Raw genomic sequence first — 16,940 nt, forward strand, 5'->3', positions numbered from 1 at the left:
TGATCTTTTGCTGCAAGTGCTTCCTCACATTCAGCAAGCAAGTTTGTATCATCTGCATAACACAAGTTGATGAATCTTTGTCCATTTTTTGATACCACATTCTTCTTCAGAGCCCAGCTGCTTGAGTGATTTGTGCAGTGTATAGATTGAATGGAGAGAGTATACACTCCTGGCATACTCCCTTTTAAATTTTTAATCGTGCAGTGTTCCCTTACTGTGTTTGGGCAACAGCTTCTTGGTCTACATACAAGTTTTGTATGAGCACAGTTAAGTGTTCTTGTCTACCCATTCTTCTTAATGTTAGCCATAGTTCATTATAATCCACACAGTCAAATGCCTTTGCACTGTCAGTAAAACAAATTCTGGTACTCTCTGCTTGTAGCCAGTATCCATCTGACCCAACAATGAGGTCCCTGGTGCCATAATTCTCTTTTAATCTACTGTTCTAGTATTTTTCAGATGGTCTTCAGCAATATTTTGTTTGCATTGATAATAATATTATTCTATAATTTCCACATTTATTGGATAACCTTTCTTGGGAATGGAAACAAATAAGGACCTCTTCAGTCAGTTGGCCAAGCAACTGTCCTTCAAATTTCTTGGCATAGACTGGGGAGACTTCCAGGGCTGTGTCTGTTAATTTAAACATGTAAATTAATATTCCATCCTTGGACCTTATTTTATGCCAATGTGCAGTGCAACTTGAACCTTTTCTTCCATCACCATTGCCTCCTGTTTATTTGGTACTTCCTGAAATTTTCCAGTATCCAATTGTTTTTGATACAGCGACTGTCTCTATAGTCTCCATGTTCTTTTGATGCTTCTCAGTAATTTGCCCATAATATCTCTCAGTTCTTTGAATCTTAGTAATGAATGCCAAGTGAATGCTTCCTTTTTTATTCTCCAACTTCAGCTATTCACTGGTGGATTAGTGATAAGAAAGTCCCATGCCAATGCAAAGGTACATGGTTCAAATCCACCATCTGTTCTATGGGCCAGTGAACTTCATTGTGACTTACTGCCTTTGAAAATGCACTGGAGGGTCAGCTGTGAGTCATTTCCCATTGATGGTACACATCAACAACAATTGCTGATGTTTTAGTTAACTGCTGGGTGTTTTTAATGGTTAGAAAAATTTGTGTTTAGAATTAGCCATCTGGACTCAGTTTAGATGATCCCAATTTTGTTGGCAACATCCAAAGCATCATAGTCAGGAGCAAGTCGAACATAGGCCTTCTCTCCATCAGGCCTAATCAAAGTGTTGACCTTAACCATATCAGTGTCATAGAGCTTCTTTACATCTTGTTTGATTTGGTGCTTGTTGGCCTTGACATCCACAGTGAACACAAGTGTGTTGTTATCTTATATCTTCTTCATAGCTGACTCAGTGGTCAGGGGAAATTTGATGATGGCATAGTGGTAAAGCTTGTTTCTCCTGGGGGCACTCTCCTGGGGGTATTTGGGCTGCCTTCGGAGTCTCAGCGACACTTTTATATACCATTAGTTGTCTTTCAAATCTTTACTTGTTACTCAAAATGACAGAAATTTAACCAATAGAGGAATAATGACTATCTACACATAGTCCCTTTATCACACATAGTGGTCATAGCCTAAAAAGCAAGAGTCATTCACCTCTGCTCCCTCTCCTGCCCATCTTCTCTCAATGAATACAGAAACACCACAGTGTACTTTACCCCCTCTTCTCTGAAATTTTATAGAGTCCAGTTGGCATCCCACTATCACTGCTCGGGCTGGGGCTCTGCTTCCCTTTCTCTTTTTAGTCTCCTTTTGTCTTGATTTTGGCTTCCTGCTACATGCATGGGGGAAGCGGAGGAGGAAGAAGGTCTGGGGGTCATGCCTGAGTCCCGCCTCTGAGGAAGCAGGCAGGGGAGGGTGGGCCACCAGATTCCACTATTGCAGAACCTTCATGGTTCAGACCTTTGGTTCAGACAGCTGCAGAGAATTGGGTTAATCTGCTTGGCTGGGGTGGGGTCACACATCTAACTGGTCCGGCCACTGACATTCTCTGCCCTCAGTGCTCAAGCATTTAGTAGGAGTTAACTTCCTCTCTCATTTCTGTGGGGGAAAAAATCCTCCCTCCTGAGGCATAGATTCATAACATTAGGTGCCATTGAGACGACTTTGACCCACAGCGATCTGATGAACAACAGATCTGAACCTTGCACTATCCTCTGTTGTCTTAGTTATGCTCAAGCCCATTGTTACAGTCACTGTGACAATGCATCTTGTTGAAGGCCTTCCTCTTTTGCTGACACTCTACCTTTTCAAGTATGATGTCTTTTTCAAGGGCTCGTATCTCCTGACAACAAAACCAAAGTATACTGAAGTCTATGAGAGCTGGAACCAGATAGGATGGCCTTGTATTTTCAAGTCTCAAAATTTTGCTGCCTTTTGGCCCTTTTATTGCTCATCTTAACGGACAATATTTGCGTTTTCCTTCTCTGACAGGTTTCCCCCTTTCACAGGCTCTAGCTTTCACAGATTTTCCTGTATGTTCTCGTCAATCCTCTAACGCTGGGTGGTTTAGTAGTGTGAGGACTTTTTTTTACCCACTTAGCCTCTTCTGTGCAGCGTGTCACCTCTGTCTCACCGTCTCTTCTAGAGCCATACTTTTTGAGAGCCTGTCGATGTCACGCCTGCCCCTCACCTTGTGAAGTTGGGTGCAGGTAAAGAGGAATACTTGGATGATATGAATGGTCAAGGGCTCGGCTGATAACAAACACTGGAGTTCACATCCACCCAGAGGCACCCCAGAAGACAAGCCTGACAACCTACTGATGACAAGTGCTAGCCGGTCCGCTGGAGCTGGTGTGAATTCCACGCTGCATCTGTGGTGCTACTCTGCATACGGGGCTGCCATGAGTCTGAATCAACTAACTAGCTGGCATTGAGTTTGAAGGTTCTTTCCCCCTTGTCTTGAGGGGAAGGAGAGTTTTGCTCTATGGAGAATTAAATTGTGTGCTGTCTCCACCCAGATTTAGAATAGAAACACTGATCAAATCTTAGACCAGGTGTCACAGAGTCAAAGCCAGAATGAGATCGTTGCCGGCATATTGAAGATGATTCCGACGGCATTAGAGGTTGCTTCTTTTTTTCCCTTTTTTAAATTTCATTAAATTTTATTAGTTTTAATGAACATTTACAGAGATTTTGGGTTTTTATTCATTCATTGTTGCACTGTTTTCTCCACCCTCATCCCCAGTTCGTTCTTCCTCCCCCTCCCCCATGTCTGTTTTACTTGTCCAATTGCCACAGTGCTTGTCAAAGCCAGTTCTGATTAATCTCCTTTGTCAGTGTGTCCCTTGCCATTCCCTATCACTCCTCCCTGAGAGAGACTTCACCCTGATTCATAAGGAAAAGGGGATGGCGTATTCTCTTAGCTACTTCCTGCTGAAAAGGGACGCTGTGGGTTTCAGGGTGAATGTCTTCTCTCACTACTCTAAAGGGCCCCCTTGGCAGTAGGAAACACAGACTATTATGGAGATTGATTTTGGAATTTAGATGCACTGTTATCAATTGTGCTTAGCCGTACATGTTCATATCCTTGAAGATGTATCATGGAAGTGTTGCAGCCTAGAAGATACACATTTAACTAACAAGTTAAAAGTGCATGAGTCAAAAATTGAGAAGCAATAATATTCTGAGTAGAGGTTCTAATAGTGGCACATATCAAGTTACAGAGGTAAGGTGGTTCCATTGCCATCCTTACTCTAACTTAATTCTTTTTTTTAAATTTAAATTTGTTATTAATTTCAGTGAAAATTTACAGAGGCTTTGGATTTCTATTCATTCATTGTTGTAGATTTGTCCCCTCCCAAGGCTCCCCCCCACCAGACATTACCCTCTTGGAAAAGTAAAAGAAAAGATTCTTTCATTATTTTACAAACCCTCCCCCAGGTCCACTCCACCATGTAGCCATCACTCTAGACTCCTGTCATGACAGAAATACCTAATCACATATCTCTTTTAAACAGTTTTCTCCCTTCTCTGTTTCAGAGCAGCATACATTATTGAATCCATCTTAGTCTCTCCCCAACCCCAAGGACAGTCCCATTCTACAACAGTGGCACCATGCAATATTTGTCCCTTTGTGACTGGGACATTTCACTCAGCATAATGTTTTCCAGAGTCAACCATTTTGAGTAATATTGCATGAGTTCCTTGTTTTTTAATGCAGCATAGTATTCCATTGTGCGAATATACCACAGCTTCTCTAGCCATTCGTTTGTTGATGGGCACTTAGGTTGTTTCCAACTCCTTGCTATTGTGAACAAAGCTGCAATAAACATGGGTGTGCATATATCTGCTTAGGTGTCAGTTATGGTCTCTTCTGGGTATATTCCCAGTAGTGGAATTGCTGGGTCAAATGGTATCTCTATTTGCAACTTTTTGAGAAAGCGCCATACTGCTTTCCACAGGGGTTGCACCATTTTACACTCCCACCAACAGTGAATAAGGGTTCCAGTTTCTCCACTACCTCGCCAGCATTTATTGCTTGCTGTTCTGTTAAATCAGCTTGGGCCCTGCTGCCTGTCATCAGGAGCTGCCCCACGTGTCCCAGGCTCCGCTGCGGGAAAGACGCTCCCTGGATTTGCCTCATAGAAACTTTGGGGAGTTGGAGGTGACACAGGCCCTCCAGTGACTGCAGTCAGGTGTGCTGGCAGAGGAAATGCCCTCTCCCTACTAAGCAAAGGTCTTCCTTGCACCATCCTGAAACACATTCAGAGGCATATTAAAACACTGAAGAGAAAAAACAAAACCAAAACAAACATAGAAGTAATGTTGAATGCTGGTAAGCAGATTTGAAACTAGCAGTGAGCTTGCATAAGACAGACTAAAGTGGAGTGGCTGGTAGGTTTGAACCACAGAACTTAAGGTCCAAGTGATTTTAAATATGACACACCAGGGCTCCTACAACAGTCTACAAGGCTCCAAGGAGGGGAGGCAAGGGAGGCTTAATCATAGGGTCACACAACTTGAGGGGTGGAAGGGGGGGGTTGGGTAAACCAAAGGGAAAGATCCTGTGTGAAGAACATACATGAATTTTATGCACTTCTTACATAAACCAGTATAAAATAAAATTTTAAAAAGTGATGTTGTTGTGTGCCATCGAGTCAGAGCTGACTCATAGCTGACCCTCCAGGGGGTTTCAGAATCTAAATCCAACAGATGTCCATCTTCTTCCTGCAGAACAGCTAGTGGATTCGAACCATTGCGTTTGGGTTGGCAGCACAACTCCTTACCCACTCGGCCACCAGAGCTCCCTATAGAAGTAATAATGAAAATGTAGCATAGTAAAGATTCAAACCAGTTAGCATTGATTACAATTCTTGACAACTTCCACTTGTCAGGCGTAGACATATGTATGCCCCAAAGGTTTTCAGGGACTGATTTTTCAGACGTGATGGCTGCCAAGTCTTTATTCCAAGGGACTCCTGGGTGAATTCAAACCTCCCTCCTATCAGCTAGCTGCCTAGTGCTCAAATATTTGCACTGCTTGGGGATTCCTAGTAAAGTTTAGTTAAGAAATATTTTTTAATTATTACTAATACTTAAAAATAACATTTTTATTTTCTCATCATTCCCGAAACAAACATAAGTAGCTAAAGTAAGCAAAATAATTGTGCCAAAAAAAAAAAAATCAGCCATACTTGGGACTTCTTTCCCCATACTAGAAAAGCTGCCTTTGCTCACTGCATAGTATTTGTGTCCTTGTAGAGTCATTCTTGACTTACTTGTACTTTCTGATACAAGTAAATGGGCTTTAAATAGACAGCATGTGCCCAGTTTGTCTCACGTCACCATTTTCCTCAGCTGTGGCGCATTTTTACTAGTGTCCGTTCTGCCAGCTGCTGAGTGGGGCTTTCTCATGAGCTTGTTGCCGATGTCAGCTGATCCCATGGGGGTCCAAAGCGGAGGGACTCTCAGATGGCAGTGGCTGTTGAGGGTTTAAGCTTCTGATTGCTGGTTCTTCTGAGCTTGGAGCCTGAGAGGAAGCAGGGGGCGCTCTGTGGTGCAATGAGTGCCTCCGCACGCAAAGGAGGAGGTTGAAGAAGCGGTTCAATGGACATGCACGGTGGTGCTGGGGGTTCCTGTGGACAGAGCACAACAGGAGCCAAGCATCACTGAAATCTACTGCATACACTTACCTGCCCAAAACCATTGCCCCCAACTGAGAACTCAGTGGTTCTTCCCGAAGGGGGCCACCGTGAGATGTCTGGGAGAAGAAGCAGTGCTCTGTCATGAACTAGACTTCTGAGATGGGCTACCACTCAGTTTGCTACTGTGGTGCCTTATGTGATGCTAGGATGTTGGAAGCTGTGTCACTGATCATTTCAAATAGCAACAGAGTCAACCATAGTGGATCAACCATAATGGATCTGTTTCAGCAAGAGCTTCCAGGGACAGGCTAGGAAGCAGAGCCAGTGGTCTAAATCTGAAAATTCTCACTAGCTTATTGCCTTCAAGTCAACTGACTTATGGCTGACCCTCCAGTGAGGTTTCAGAGGTAGATAATCACACTGGAGAAGATTGTCTATCTCTCTTCTGTGGAGCAAGCAGCTGGTGGAATCAAACCGTGTATCTTTGGTATCGCAGCACAACTTTCTACTACTAGAGATCCCTATACTGGATAGAATGTTCTATGTATGTCTATTATTATGTTCACTTAGCTTCTGTTTTTATTTAAGGTCCCAATCCTCTTAGATAACTTTTAAAATGTTCTCCCTGTAATTGAAAATGAATTATTGAATTCTACTTTTATTGTGAAGTTGTCTATTTCTCTTTTCATGTTATTCAGTGTTTGTTTTATGTATTTTGGAGCATTGCTGTTAGATGCTTAGCTGTTTACAATTATTTTGTGTTCTTTATTGGATAGGCCCTTTTGTTTTATGCAGTATCCTTCATATAACAGATTTTTAAAGTATTTTTTGTTGTTGTTATCAATATGGCTACTCCTGCTTTTTGTTTGTTTCTTGATTTGCTGGTTACATTGACTATTTTTCTGCATCCTTTTATTTTTAATCTATTTGTGTCTTTCTGTATAAGCTGTATTTCTTGTAGATAGCAAAATGATAGAGCATGGCTTTTTGTATATTCTGCTACTGTCTGCCTTTTGCAAGGGTTTTAAAACCATCTGTGGACCTGGAGAAAGGATAAAAGTCACATAAGTGTTGAGGACTTTCATTCATAGGGTTGCTAGGAGTCACCTACAACTCGATGGCACTTAACAATAATAACATCAACACAGAGAGGGATCTGTTGGCCTAGTGGACCGAAAGTCATGCTACCAAGCCAAAGGTGGGTGACTTTTATTTTTTTATTTGTCTTTTTAAAAACTTTTATTAATTTTCATAAACATTTACAGAGATTTTGGATTTCCATTTATTCATTGTTGCACTTTTCTCCCTGCCCAGCCCTCCCTCTCAGTTCACTCCTCCCCTTGAAAAGTAAAAGAAAAATTCTTTCATTGGTATAGAATCCTCCCTCACCTCCCACCCCCGCCCCCACCGCCCCGAGTACTTTTAATCTGCGGCCCTCAGGCCTGTTTTTCATTGGTTTTGTTCAAACATTCTTCTAAGTTGTATAGCCCTGGTTTGTCCACTTGCCATACAGAGGTAACTTGTGGTCGCTGTGAAGCTGAACACTGTGACACTGATGTGTCAAATGTGTTAATGGTTACCCATGGTGGACAGTGTTTGTTGAAGCTCTCCAATTAAAACAAGCTTGGAAGCAGGAGTGGCATCCACTTCCATAATAGCTTGCCTCTGGAAACCCTATGAACCTGGAGAGAGGATGAAAGTCACACAAGTGTTGAGGACTTTCTTTCATAGGGTCGCTATGAGTTGCCTATGACTCGTTGGCACTTAACAACAACAACACATTTAAAGTTATTACTGAAAGCAAATTGTCCAGCTCACTCATTTTGCTATTTTTTTAGTGTTTCAGATCTTTGTGGTTTTTTTTTTTTTAATCTGTTTTTCTGTTTGTGGGGTTTCTATTTTTTTTTTTTTTTTGGCTACTTTCTTGTGGTGAGTCTTTTTGCTTGCTTCATTCTTCTGAGTACTTTTTCCCTTAGTGATTAACTACTGGTTACCACATACGTTACATTACACAACTTACAATTGCAATAGTGTTCAACTGACAACAAACCGTTAACATACAACCTTAGCATATTCCGGCTGCTCCTGATATGTTTACTTCTCCTTCCCTGATTCCTGTTCATGTGTCTCCTCCATTAACATCAATATACAACCTATATTCAGTCAGCTTACTTTGTACTTATTTTTTACAAACGTGATGCACTATTTGCAAGATATTCCCTGAAAATATATATGTAAGTCTTCTTTTAGCAGCCCTACAAAATACGTACTATGCCATGGGGACTCCTGCCTACTTGCTCCTTAATGATTGCCCATGCTCCTCTTTTTCTTTTTAAAATTTTGTGTTGTCAGATGTTTCCCTTCAGTGTTTTATAATACGTTGCTTCATTTTCTCTGGCCTTTAGACTATTTTCCGAGGAGAAATCTCCACTAAGTCTTATGAAAGATCTTTGGTATGTTACATTGCACTTTTATCTTGCTGTTTTCAGAATATTCTTGTCTCAATTTAAAAACAACTCATTTTTTAAATTTTATTTTATTATTTTTTTGTGTGTGTACTGTCAAATCAGATCTGACTGGTACAGGAGGAGATTGTCCCTCCTTACCCGGCAGAGCATCTGGTGTATTCGAACCGTTCGCCTCTGGGATTGTAGTTGCAGCTCCTTGCCACTAGGTAAAAACAACTCTTAGGATGTAGTACAGAGTTGACCTCTTCTAATTGAAGTTGCTATGACTTCTTGAACTTGCAGCACTGGTCTTCTCTTTCAGGTCTGGCAAATTCTCTATTATTAGCTCTCCTGAAATGGTGCTTATACGTTTATTGTGATGGTGTCCAGGGAGTCCACTGATGTTAATGTTGTATTTCTTAACAGAATCATATCTTTCCATATGGATTTGTTCTGTTTTCTTCTTTTCATTTGCTTCTTTTACTTATTTTGTCTTCTAGTTCATTTTCCTCCTATCTTTTCAACTTCTGATTAACTTCTGTTTTCTGACACTATTGTTGAGTGTTTCCTTTATTTACAAAATTCAATTTCTGCATTGTTTTTCAGGTCTTTCTCTTCTTTATGTTTCCAGTTTTGCTGTTGAGTATCTTGTTTTGCTTCTTCATGCATTTCATGATCTCCACTGTTTTGATGTCTGTGTCTTTTCACTTTCTTTAAATGTTCTCAGTTACCCAGTGCTGCTTTTGCAGAAGTACCACAAGTGGGTGTCCTTAACAAACAGACGTTTATTTTCTCACAGTTTAGGCAGCTCTGCATCTATGTTTGGAACAATGGCTCTAGGAGAAAGCCTTTTATCACTTGTGGGAGAAGATCCTTGTCCGCTTTCAACACCTGTGGACTGATACTCCTTGAAGATTACCGTATCAGCCTTCCCTGGGTCTTGTAAGTTCTCAGTAACCCAGTCCAAATTATATACTTGCTCCTGGATCATCTTTTTTGTTGATGGACAAGTCCCTCCTTCTCTGCTCACTTCTATCTCCTTTTATTTCTTGTAAGGTAAAAAGTGATACAGCCCACACAACTGCCAAACCACTGAGAATTATGAGCCAATCAGACTGATACTTTTTTGGGAACAACAATTCAATCCGTGATAAAACCATAGAGTGAAAATGTGAATTCATTGCTCCCTAGGCTAGTGGTTGGGCAGTAAATGGAGGCCTCTACACCCCTTGCCGTCTTGTTTCATCCTGCACGAAAGAAATTTCCGTGGCTGACTTTTTGGAAGTAGATCACCAGATCTTTGCTTCATAGCACCTCTGGGTGTACTCAAACTGCCAACTTTTCAGTCTGTAGCTGAGTTCCTAAACATTTGTGCCACCCAGGGACTCCCATGGCACACCGTGCCAATGCTATTGAGTCTGTTTCCACTTACAGCAGCGGTAAGCATCAGTAATAGATAGTGACCACAGATGCATAAGGTACGATCTTATTTTTCTGGTGAGCAGATTGGAAGACTTAACTAGTATAAGGGTTCTTCTGGGCCTTATTTACTTCAATGACTTCAACAAGACATTTATATTTTTATTATTATTATTTAAATTATTTGTATACCACAGAGTTCATGTACGTAAAGTGTATAATTCAGTCAATTCAATGATCTGAAGGAAAGTCCCTGACTTAGAATGGAGCTCTGTTTTGATAACTCTGTAGTAATTCTATTCTGGCATAAGTCAAGTACTTCTTTTTTTGTTGTTCTTGTATTGCTTTTTTTTTTAGGTCTTTATAAGTTCCATTTCTTTCTTAACAATATCTTATTTTCTGACATTCATAGTTCTCACATTCGACGTCACTATCACTACAGTCTGCTTACAACTCTTCCTCCTCCTTTGTGTTTCCATACTGAGGACTCAGCCTCAGTTGCCATATGTGGTAGTCTAAGTCTGCTCTTTTGTACACACACCTGCCATTTCAGAAGTGGATGGCCAATCCTTCTTCCTACTCTGTCTTACTTTGAATGCTCAGATTTAGAACTTTACCTGAAAGACAGGCATTTTATTGAAAAGAGTAGATGCAATTCAAAGACAAATTACATTGGGAAAGTCCTCTGTCAGAGACTTCTCCGAAGTACTGAAAAGCAATGATGTCAGTCTGGAGACTAAGGTGTGCCTGATCCAGGTCAAAGTCTTTGCAATTAATTGCTATGCATCAGAAAGCTGGACATGATTAGAGATGATAGAAGGAGAATTGATGCCTTTGAGCTGTGGTGCTCAAAGAGAGTATTGAATATACCATGGACTGCTAGGAGAACAAACAGGTTCATCCCAGAGAGGATGAGACCAGGCTTCTCCTTGGAGGTAAGGATTCTGAAGCTTCATCTGACATATTTTGGACATGTTGCAAGGAGGGACCAGTCCTTGGAGAGGAATGTCATTCTTAGGAGGGTGGAGGGACAGAGAAAGAGAGAAAGACCCTCGATGAGACGGACTGAGTTAGTCACTGAGGTAATGGGGGTAGGTGTGTTAGAGACAATAAGACTGGCATAGGATAGAACAGGGTTTAGGGCTGTTATCCATAGATTCGCTATGAGTTGCAGGCAACTCGATGGCACATAACAGCAACAACAACAATTATTATAAATCCAATCTTCATTTTTGGTTGAAAATGGGAAATATTACAGAAAGTTACATGCTGCTACATTGTATATGGTACACATTACTAATGAGAAAATATAAAAAAAAATTGCAGGTTGTTGTGAGTGTAATTTGTCATAATGACTATGTTGTAAATTGGGAACTGCCTATGTATTATCTAATTTAGAACATTTAACTGTTCATAATCTCTGGTAGAAACTTCATGTCTATTAGCAGTCATTCTTTAGAGAGCTCAGTGGTAAGGAGTGCTACGACCAATTTAAAGGTACGCTGTTTGAATCTACCAGCTACTTAGTGGGAGAAAGACAGGCAATCAACTCCTGTGTGATTTACTGCCTTTGAAAACCCACTGGAGGGGCAGCTATGAGTCGGTTTTGACTCTTTGGTACATAACAACAGTTGGTTCCACGCACCTCCCCAGCCTCAGGCAATCGCTGATCTACTTTCTATCTGTATAGACTCACCCATTTTGAACATTTCCTATAAAAGGAATCACAATATGTTGGTGGCTGGCTTCTAGCACTCAGCATGGTTTTTGAGGACTGTCCGTGTCATAGCATGAGTCAGTACTTCATTCCGTCTTCGCTGCCAGGTATAATCCACTGGATTGCTGTACTATCCTCCTATGCAGCAATCTAGAAGCATCCACATCGCCAGGCCTTTATGGCTTACCTTATCTGGGAGGAGCCTGTCCAGGACATGTAGAGCAAGATGAAGAAGAGAAGCACCACAAAGACAGCCAGGCTCACCCAAAAAGCAATGACGATCAGATCTGCAGGGTGAAGAGACGGTAACTCAGTGTAGGTTTAATACCCATATAAATCAGTATTGAGGGAAAGGAGGAAGTCCCAAGTGTTGCAAGGGTCTCTCTGTAGAGCAGACGGCTTACATGCAGCTAGCTGCTAACCTACAGATTGGTGGTTTAAACTTGTCCAAGGGCACCAGGGCCTGAAGACCTGGAATCCTGCTACAAAATTACCTGTCTGCCTAGGAGCTGCCTATGGAATGTATGGAAATCCAAAATCTCTGTAAATGCTCATCAAAATTAATTAAAAAAAATTTAAAAGGGGGAAAAATATGTTTTTCATGAACAAAAACTTTGGGAAAGGCCAAAGAAGCAGGGGGGTTAGTGCCCTATAGCAGCTAGCTGCAGGACCAGTTTGGGATGTGCCTCTGTTTAGGACAGAACAGTAAAGGAAATTGTGAGGTCTTGTGCTTCTGCTTTCTTAGCTGCTTCTGTTGCCCAGAGGTCCGATCTTCCCTCTTTTGCCTAGGAGGGAAGACACCGTAATGCACGTGACTGGGCAGTGGGAACCTCCTTGAAACAGGACAGACTCTCTCTTGTGAGGGCGCAGATCCCACTGAGGCCTTCACAGACTGGCTTCAGAAGAGGAAGGTGGCACACTAGATGAGACCACAGAGTCAGAGTCTCGCCACTGCTCCAGAGGAAGCCAGGAGTCAGTGAGGGGAAAGGCCAGCCTCTGTGTGACGAGGGAGGACTAAGTTGAGGGCAGGGCTGTAGCCAGCACGATGGCTTTCTGTGTGACCCAGGGCTGAGGGGTAAAGGACACAAGGAAACACACTCAGCCTCTCAGGGTCCTTGAGGAGAAACTGGCAGGTCAGCAGGTCCTCCTCTGGGCCCCATGTCAGGAGCACTGACCAGGTTGTTGAGGGGTGCCACTCTGTACTTACTGTACTTCTTGGTGCATGTTATCAGGTAGAAACCAAAGAGATTCCACTTTGCTGACCTTCTGACCCGACCTGAATATGCATGTGTGTTCCAGGAAATAGCAAATAAACTGAATAATATTTATCCCTGTTGTTGTTGTTGTTGTGAACCTTAGAGTTGGAACTGACCCTCCGGCAGGTTTTCAGAGGCATTAATCCCACAGGAGGAGATTGCCCCGCTTTCTCCTGCAAAGTAGCTGGTGGCCTCAAACTGTGTGCTTTTGGGACTGCAGCACAGCTTCTTGCCACGAGGCTACCACAACTCCCTAAAGTTTACCCCTAGACATGGTTTTATGACTGACCATAGGAGATAAAACTGGGAGTGCAGCCAAAAACAAACAAACTAACAAAACCCCACAAATAAATAAATACAGAAAGAAAATAAATGGAGTGCTCGCTTCAGCAGCACATATACTAAAATTGGACTGATACAGAGAAGATTAGCATGGCCCCTCACAAGGATAGCATGCAAATTCATGAAGCATTCCATATTTTTAAAAAAGAAAGAAAAGGAAAATGGCCCCAGACTCTTCAAACTGCTGTGATCACTGCCTTACTCTGCTGCTTGTTTGGCTGTGATGCCATTTGAGCTTCAGCCCATTTGCCTCAAAGCTCACCTTTAAAACAAAGCATATTTGCTATACACTCAGCTGGTGTTGCTGCTGGACTTCCTAGTGAGGTAGAACCTTTCACATGGCTATGAATGTAATCCCAGGGGGGTATCAATGATTGAGCTTGATAACTGGAAGGTTGGAGTTCAAGTTCACCCACCAGCACCTTGGAAGAAAGGCCTGGAAATCTACTTCTGAAACATCAGCCACTGAAAACTCACGAAGGACAGTTCTGCTCTGGCATACATGGGGTGGTTGGGAGTCAAAATGGACTTGAAAATTTGTTCTATGATTTTAGAACAAATATAGATGATATATACAAGAACATTATAGGTCACATATAGATGATATATACAAGCATCAGCTTGTAGTTAGAGGCTGCAGAGATATTATCCCAGACAAAATGCATGACCCCAGGCATGATGCCCTGAACTGGCATGTTCTAGACAACTATGAGCTTGACCATGGAAGCTTTCTATAGGATCTCGAGCTGGCAAATGCTTATTAAGTGATTCCCATGAGCCAAGCTCCACGAGGACTCCACAGACATCTAGCTACCATGCTAAACAACTTATCCCAAGACGTGATTCTGTGATTGCAGAATGACAGCAGGAGTTCGGAACCAGTTGTCTTGGAGCTGACTCTAACTTGTAGTGACCTTGTGTGTCAAACTCTGCTCCACAGGATTTTTAGTGGTGGATCCTTTGGGAGTAGATCCCCAGGATTTTCTTGTGAAAACACCTTGGAGTGGATTAAAACTGCCAACCTTTGGGTTAGCAGCTGAGTGCATTAACAGTTTATACCATCTCAGGAATTCAGAGGAGCTGGGTTTTATGTGAAGGAAGATGGAAGACAGAAGTGGTCCAGTGTCATCTGGTCAAGGATTTCCTTCTTTACTTCTGATCCCAAACTCTGCATAAAATGAGCTTGGTGGGCAGACGCCAGCTCTTCTCGCATGTGCTGAGCCTATCCTGAATTCTCTGCTGCATCGTGATATACAGCCAGCGATCCTGTTTCTAATCTCTTCCCTAAAAAGACGTGTCCCAGCAGCCAATATTTTCTTTGTTTTCCGCACTCCTTCTGAGTTCTCACTTCAGGCAACGACTGGATCTTAGATGTTTCAGTACCTCCGCTGGGAACCAGAGGTCCTAGGAAGGGCTCCGAAAGTGTCTGACGAATGGAGCAAGAAATGAATGCGCATCTGAACAAGGTGAACAAATGAGTTGGAGGTGAGAGGTTTGTGAGTCATTTATATAGAGGTGGAGGTTGATACCAGGGAGTAAATGATGGTGTTTAACCAAAGGGTACTGTTGGGGTAGGAGTTGGGGGGGGGAGTGCGGGGAACCAAGAACTTGGACTCTGAGCCCAGCTCCCAGGTTTTCTTGAATTTGTGCAGGTGTTCTGAGAAACATTTAAGGGTATGTCTGAGCTCCTGGAAACGTGAAACGAGGTTGTCACGGTCTGCTCTAAGCTTCAGACAAGTTGTTGACAAGTAGATTCCAACCTGGAGCTGCTCCATGAGTGTCAGGTAGAACTGTGCTTAACAGGCTTTCCAGGGACTGACTTTTCAGAAGATGACCACGCCTTTCCCCTGAGGGGCCCCTGGGTGGACTCCAGCTTCCAACCTTTCTGTTAGTAGCCAAGTTTGTTAGCCATTTCAACACCTAGGGGCCCCTGTCCTGAGTTTAAAGATTAAAAATTATAAAACTAATAATAAATCTGATTTTCTTGGCATTACTTGCCTGCACGCTGTGCATTATATCTACAACAGCTACTCCAGTTCAACCCTGCCCCCAAAAGTCACAGTTTGTTTCCAAGAAAGCAATGGTGGTTCTGTGGTAGATTTCTCACCTTCCCTGTGGTAGACCCAGGTCCATTTCTGGGCACAGCCACCACCCTCTGTCAGTGAAAGCTTGCATGTTGTGATGTTGCCAAATAGGTTCTGGTGGAACTTCCAGCGAAAAACAGATTGTAGAGAAAGACCTCTCTACTTCAGAAAATCAGCCCTTGACATGGATGACAATTGTCTGATTCTGCTGTGCCTGGGGTCGTCTTGAATTAGGGTTCAACGTAGTGACTGGCATCAACAAAAAAGTGTAGACGTGTGTGTGCTTTCAGGAAATTGGGGTTGGAACTTGGAAAGTTTAGAATTGAACTTCTTCCTGGCTTACTTTTTAAAAATTCTCTAAGGACATTTTTCATTTCTTCAAGTAGTAACAATCACTTTGCTTTATAAAAAAAAACCAACCAAAAAACAACAACATGAGATTTGCAGTAACTTCCGATACGTTCTGCCAGGGCATCTAAGGAAATGGCTTTAACATGTTGAACATGTAGGGAGATCTTTCTCTTAGTCTTCACTGCCCTGGGGCCATGCTTGCTAGCCTCAGCCTCTGTCTTTATATCCGGAAACTACCCAAGAAACGATGTGACACCCTGTGCAGAATACAGGCAACTTGAAAGAAGTGAAATTTGAATTGTGTCAGACCAAAAAGGCAGCCAATAACTGCTAACCATTTCCTGTTGCAAATTCTATTACCATAGTCTGTTGATAAAAACAACCAAGCCAGCAGGATTCTTTCGTCCTTTACTGATTGGAGATTCAGTCTAGGTGCCTGGCGAGGATGTTTTGTCCTAAGAGAGAGGACGGCCATTCGTTCTCCAGTAGTGGACATGTTTACACCACGGTGGGCATCTTTTCACAACAAGGAACACCAACCAGGCTGAGTTGTCGAGGAAAATGTGGTGCAGCCGTGGGACACTCAACTCTTCCTTCCCCTCCCCTTCTCCTCACTTCTCTCCTCCCTTACCCTCCACATCCCTTATCCCTTTTTTCTCCCCTCTTTCTCCACATCCTCTCTTTCCGTCATGTGGGGAGTCTACACGATGGAATAAGGAGAAATAGACCACCACTGGATACTGACAAGCATTCTGGAAGAACCCCTCCTATGGAAGAATATCTAAGTGGTTCACAGGCGGATAATCCAAAGTGATTCCACTCAAAGCAGGTACTTTAGAAATGTTAAGGGAAATGTACACTTATGCTTATTGTTGTGTTGTTCACAATAGCCAAGAGATGGAAAGAACCCAAGTGTCCATCAACAAACAAATGGATAGAGAAGCTGTGGTATATTCACACAATGAAATTATGCTGCATTGAAAAAAAGGAACTCATGCAATATTATTCAAAATGAGTGAGCCTGGAGGACATTATGCTGAGTGAAATATCTCAGTCACAAAAGGACTAATACCGCATAGCATCACTGTTGTAAAACAGGACTGACTTGGGGGGTGGGGGAAACTAAGAAAAGAGGGGATAAATAATGTATGCTGCAAATGAGGGAAAGAAATGTTTAAAAATAATATATAAAAAAATAATAT

General features: G+C 42.3%; 1 protein-coding gene across 1 annotated transcript in view; it reads right to left on the reverse strand.

The window, feature by feature from the left end:
- Window positions 1-5,908: 5,908 nt before the first annotated feature.
- Window positions 5,909-16,940, reverse strand: part of MRAP (melanocortin 2 receptor accessory protein) — a 25,852-nt gene continuing 14,820 nt past the window's right edge. The window contains exons 2-3 of the mRNA XM_006886800.1: window positions 11,893-11,992; window positions 5,909-6,113 (exon numbers count right to left, since the gene is read on the reverse strand). Coding sequence (XP_006886862.1) covers window positions 5,909-6,113; window positions 11,893-11,992 — 305 coding nt within the window. The remainder of the gene's footprint in view (window positions 6,114-11,892; window positions 11,993-16,940) is intronic.

The sequence above is a fragment of the Elephantulus edwardii genome, unplaced genomic scaffold (genome assembly GCF_000299155.1).
Source record: "Elephantulus edwardii isolate Elephantulus edwardi_28Jun2011 unplaced genomic scaffold, EleEdw1.0 scaffold00051, whole genome shotgun sequence".
Lineage (NCBI taxonomy): Eukaryota > Metazoa > Chordata > Mammalia > Macroscelidea > Macroscelididae > Elephantulus > Elephantulus edwardii.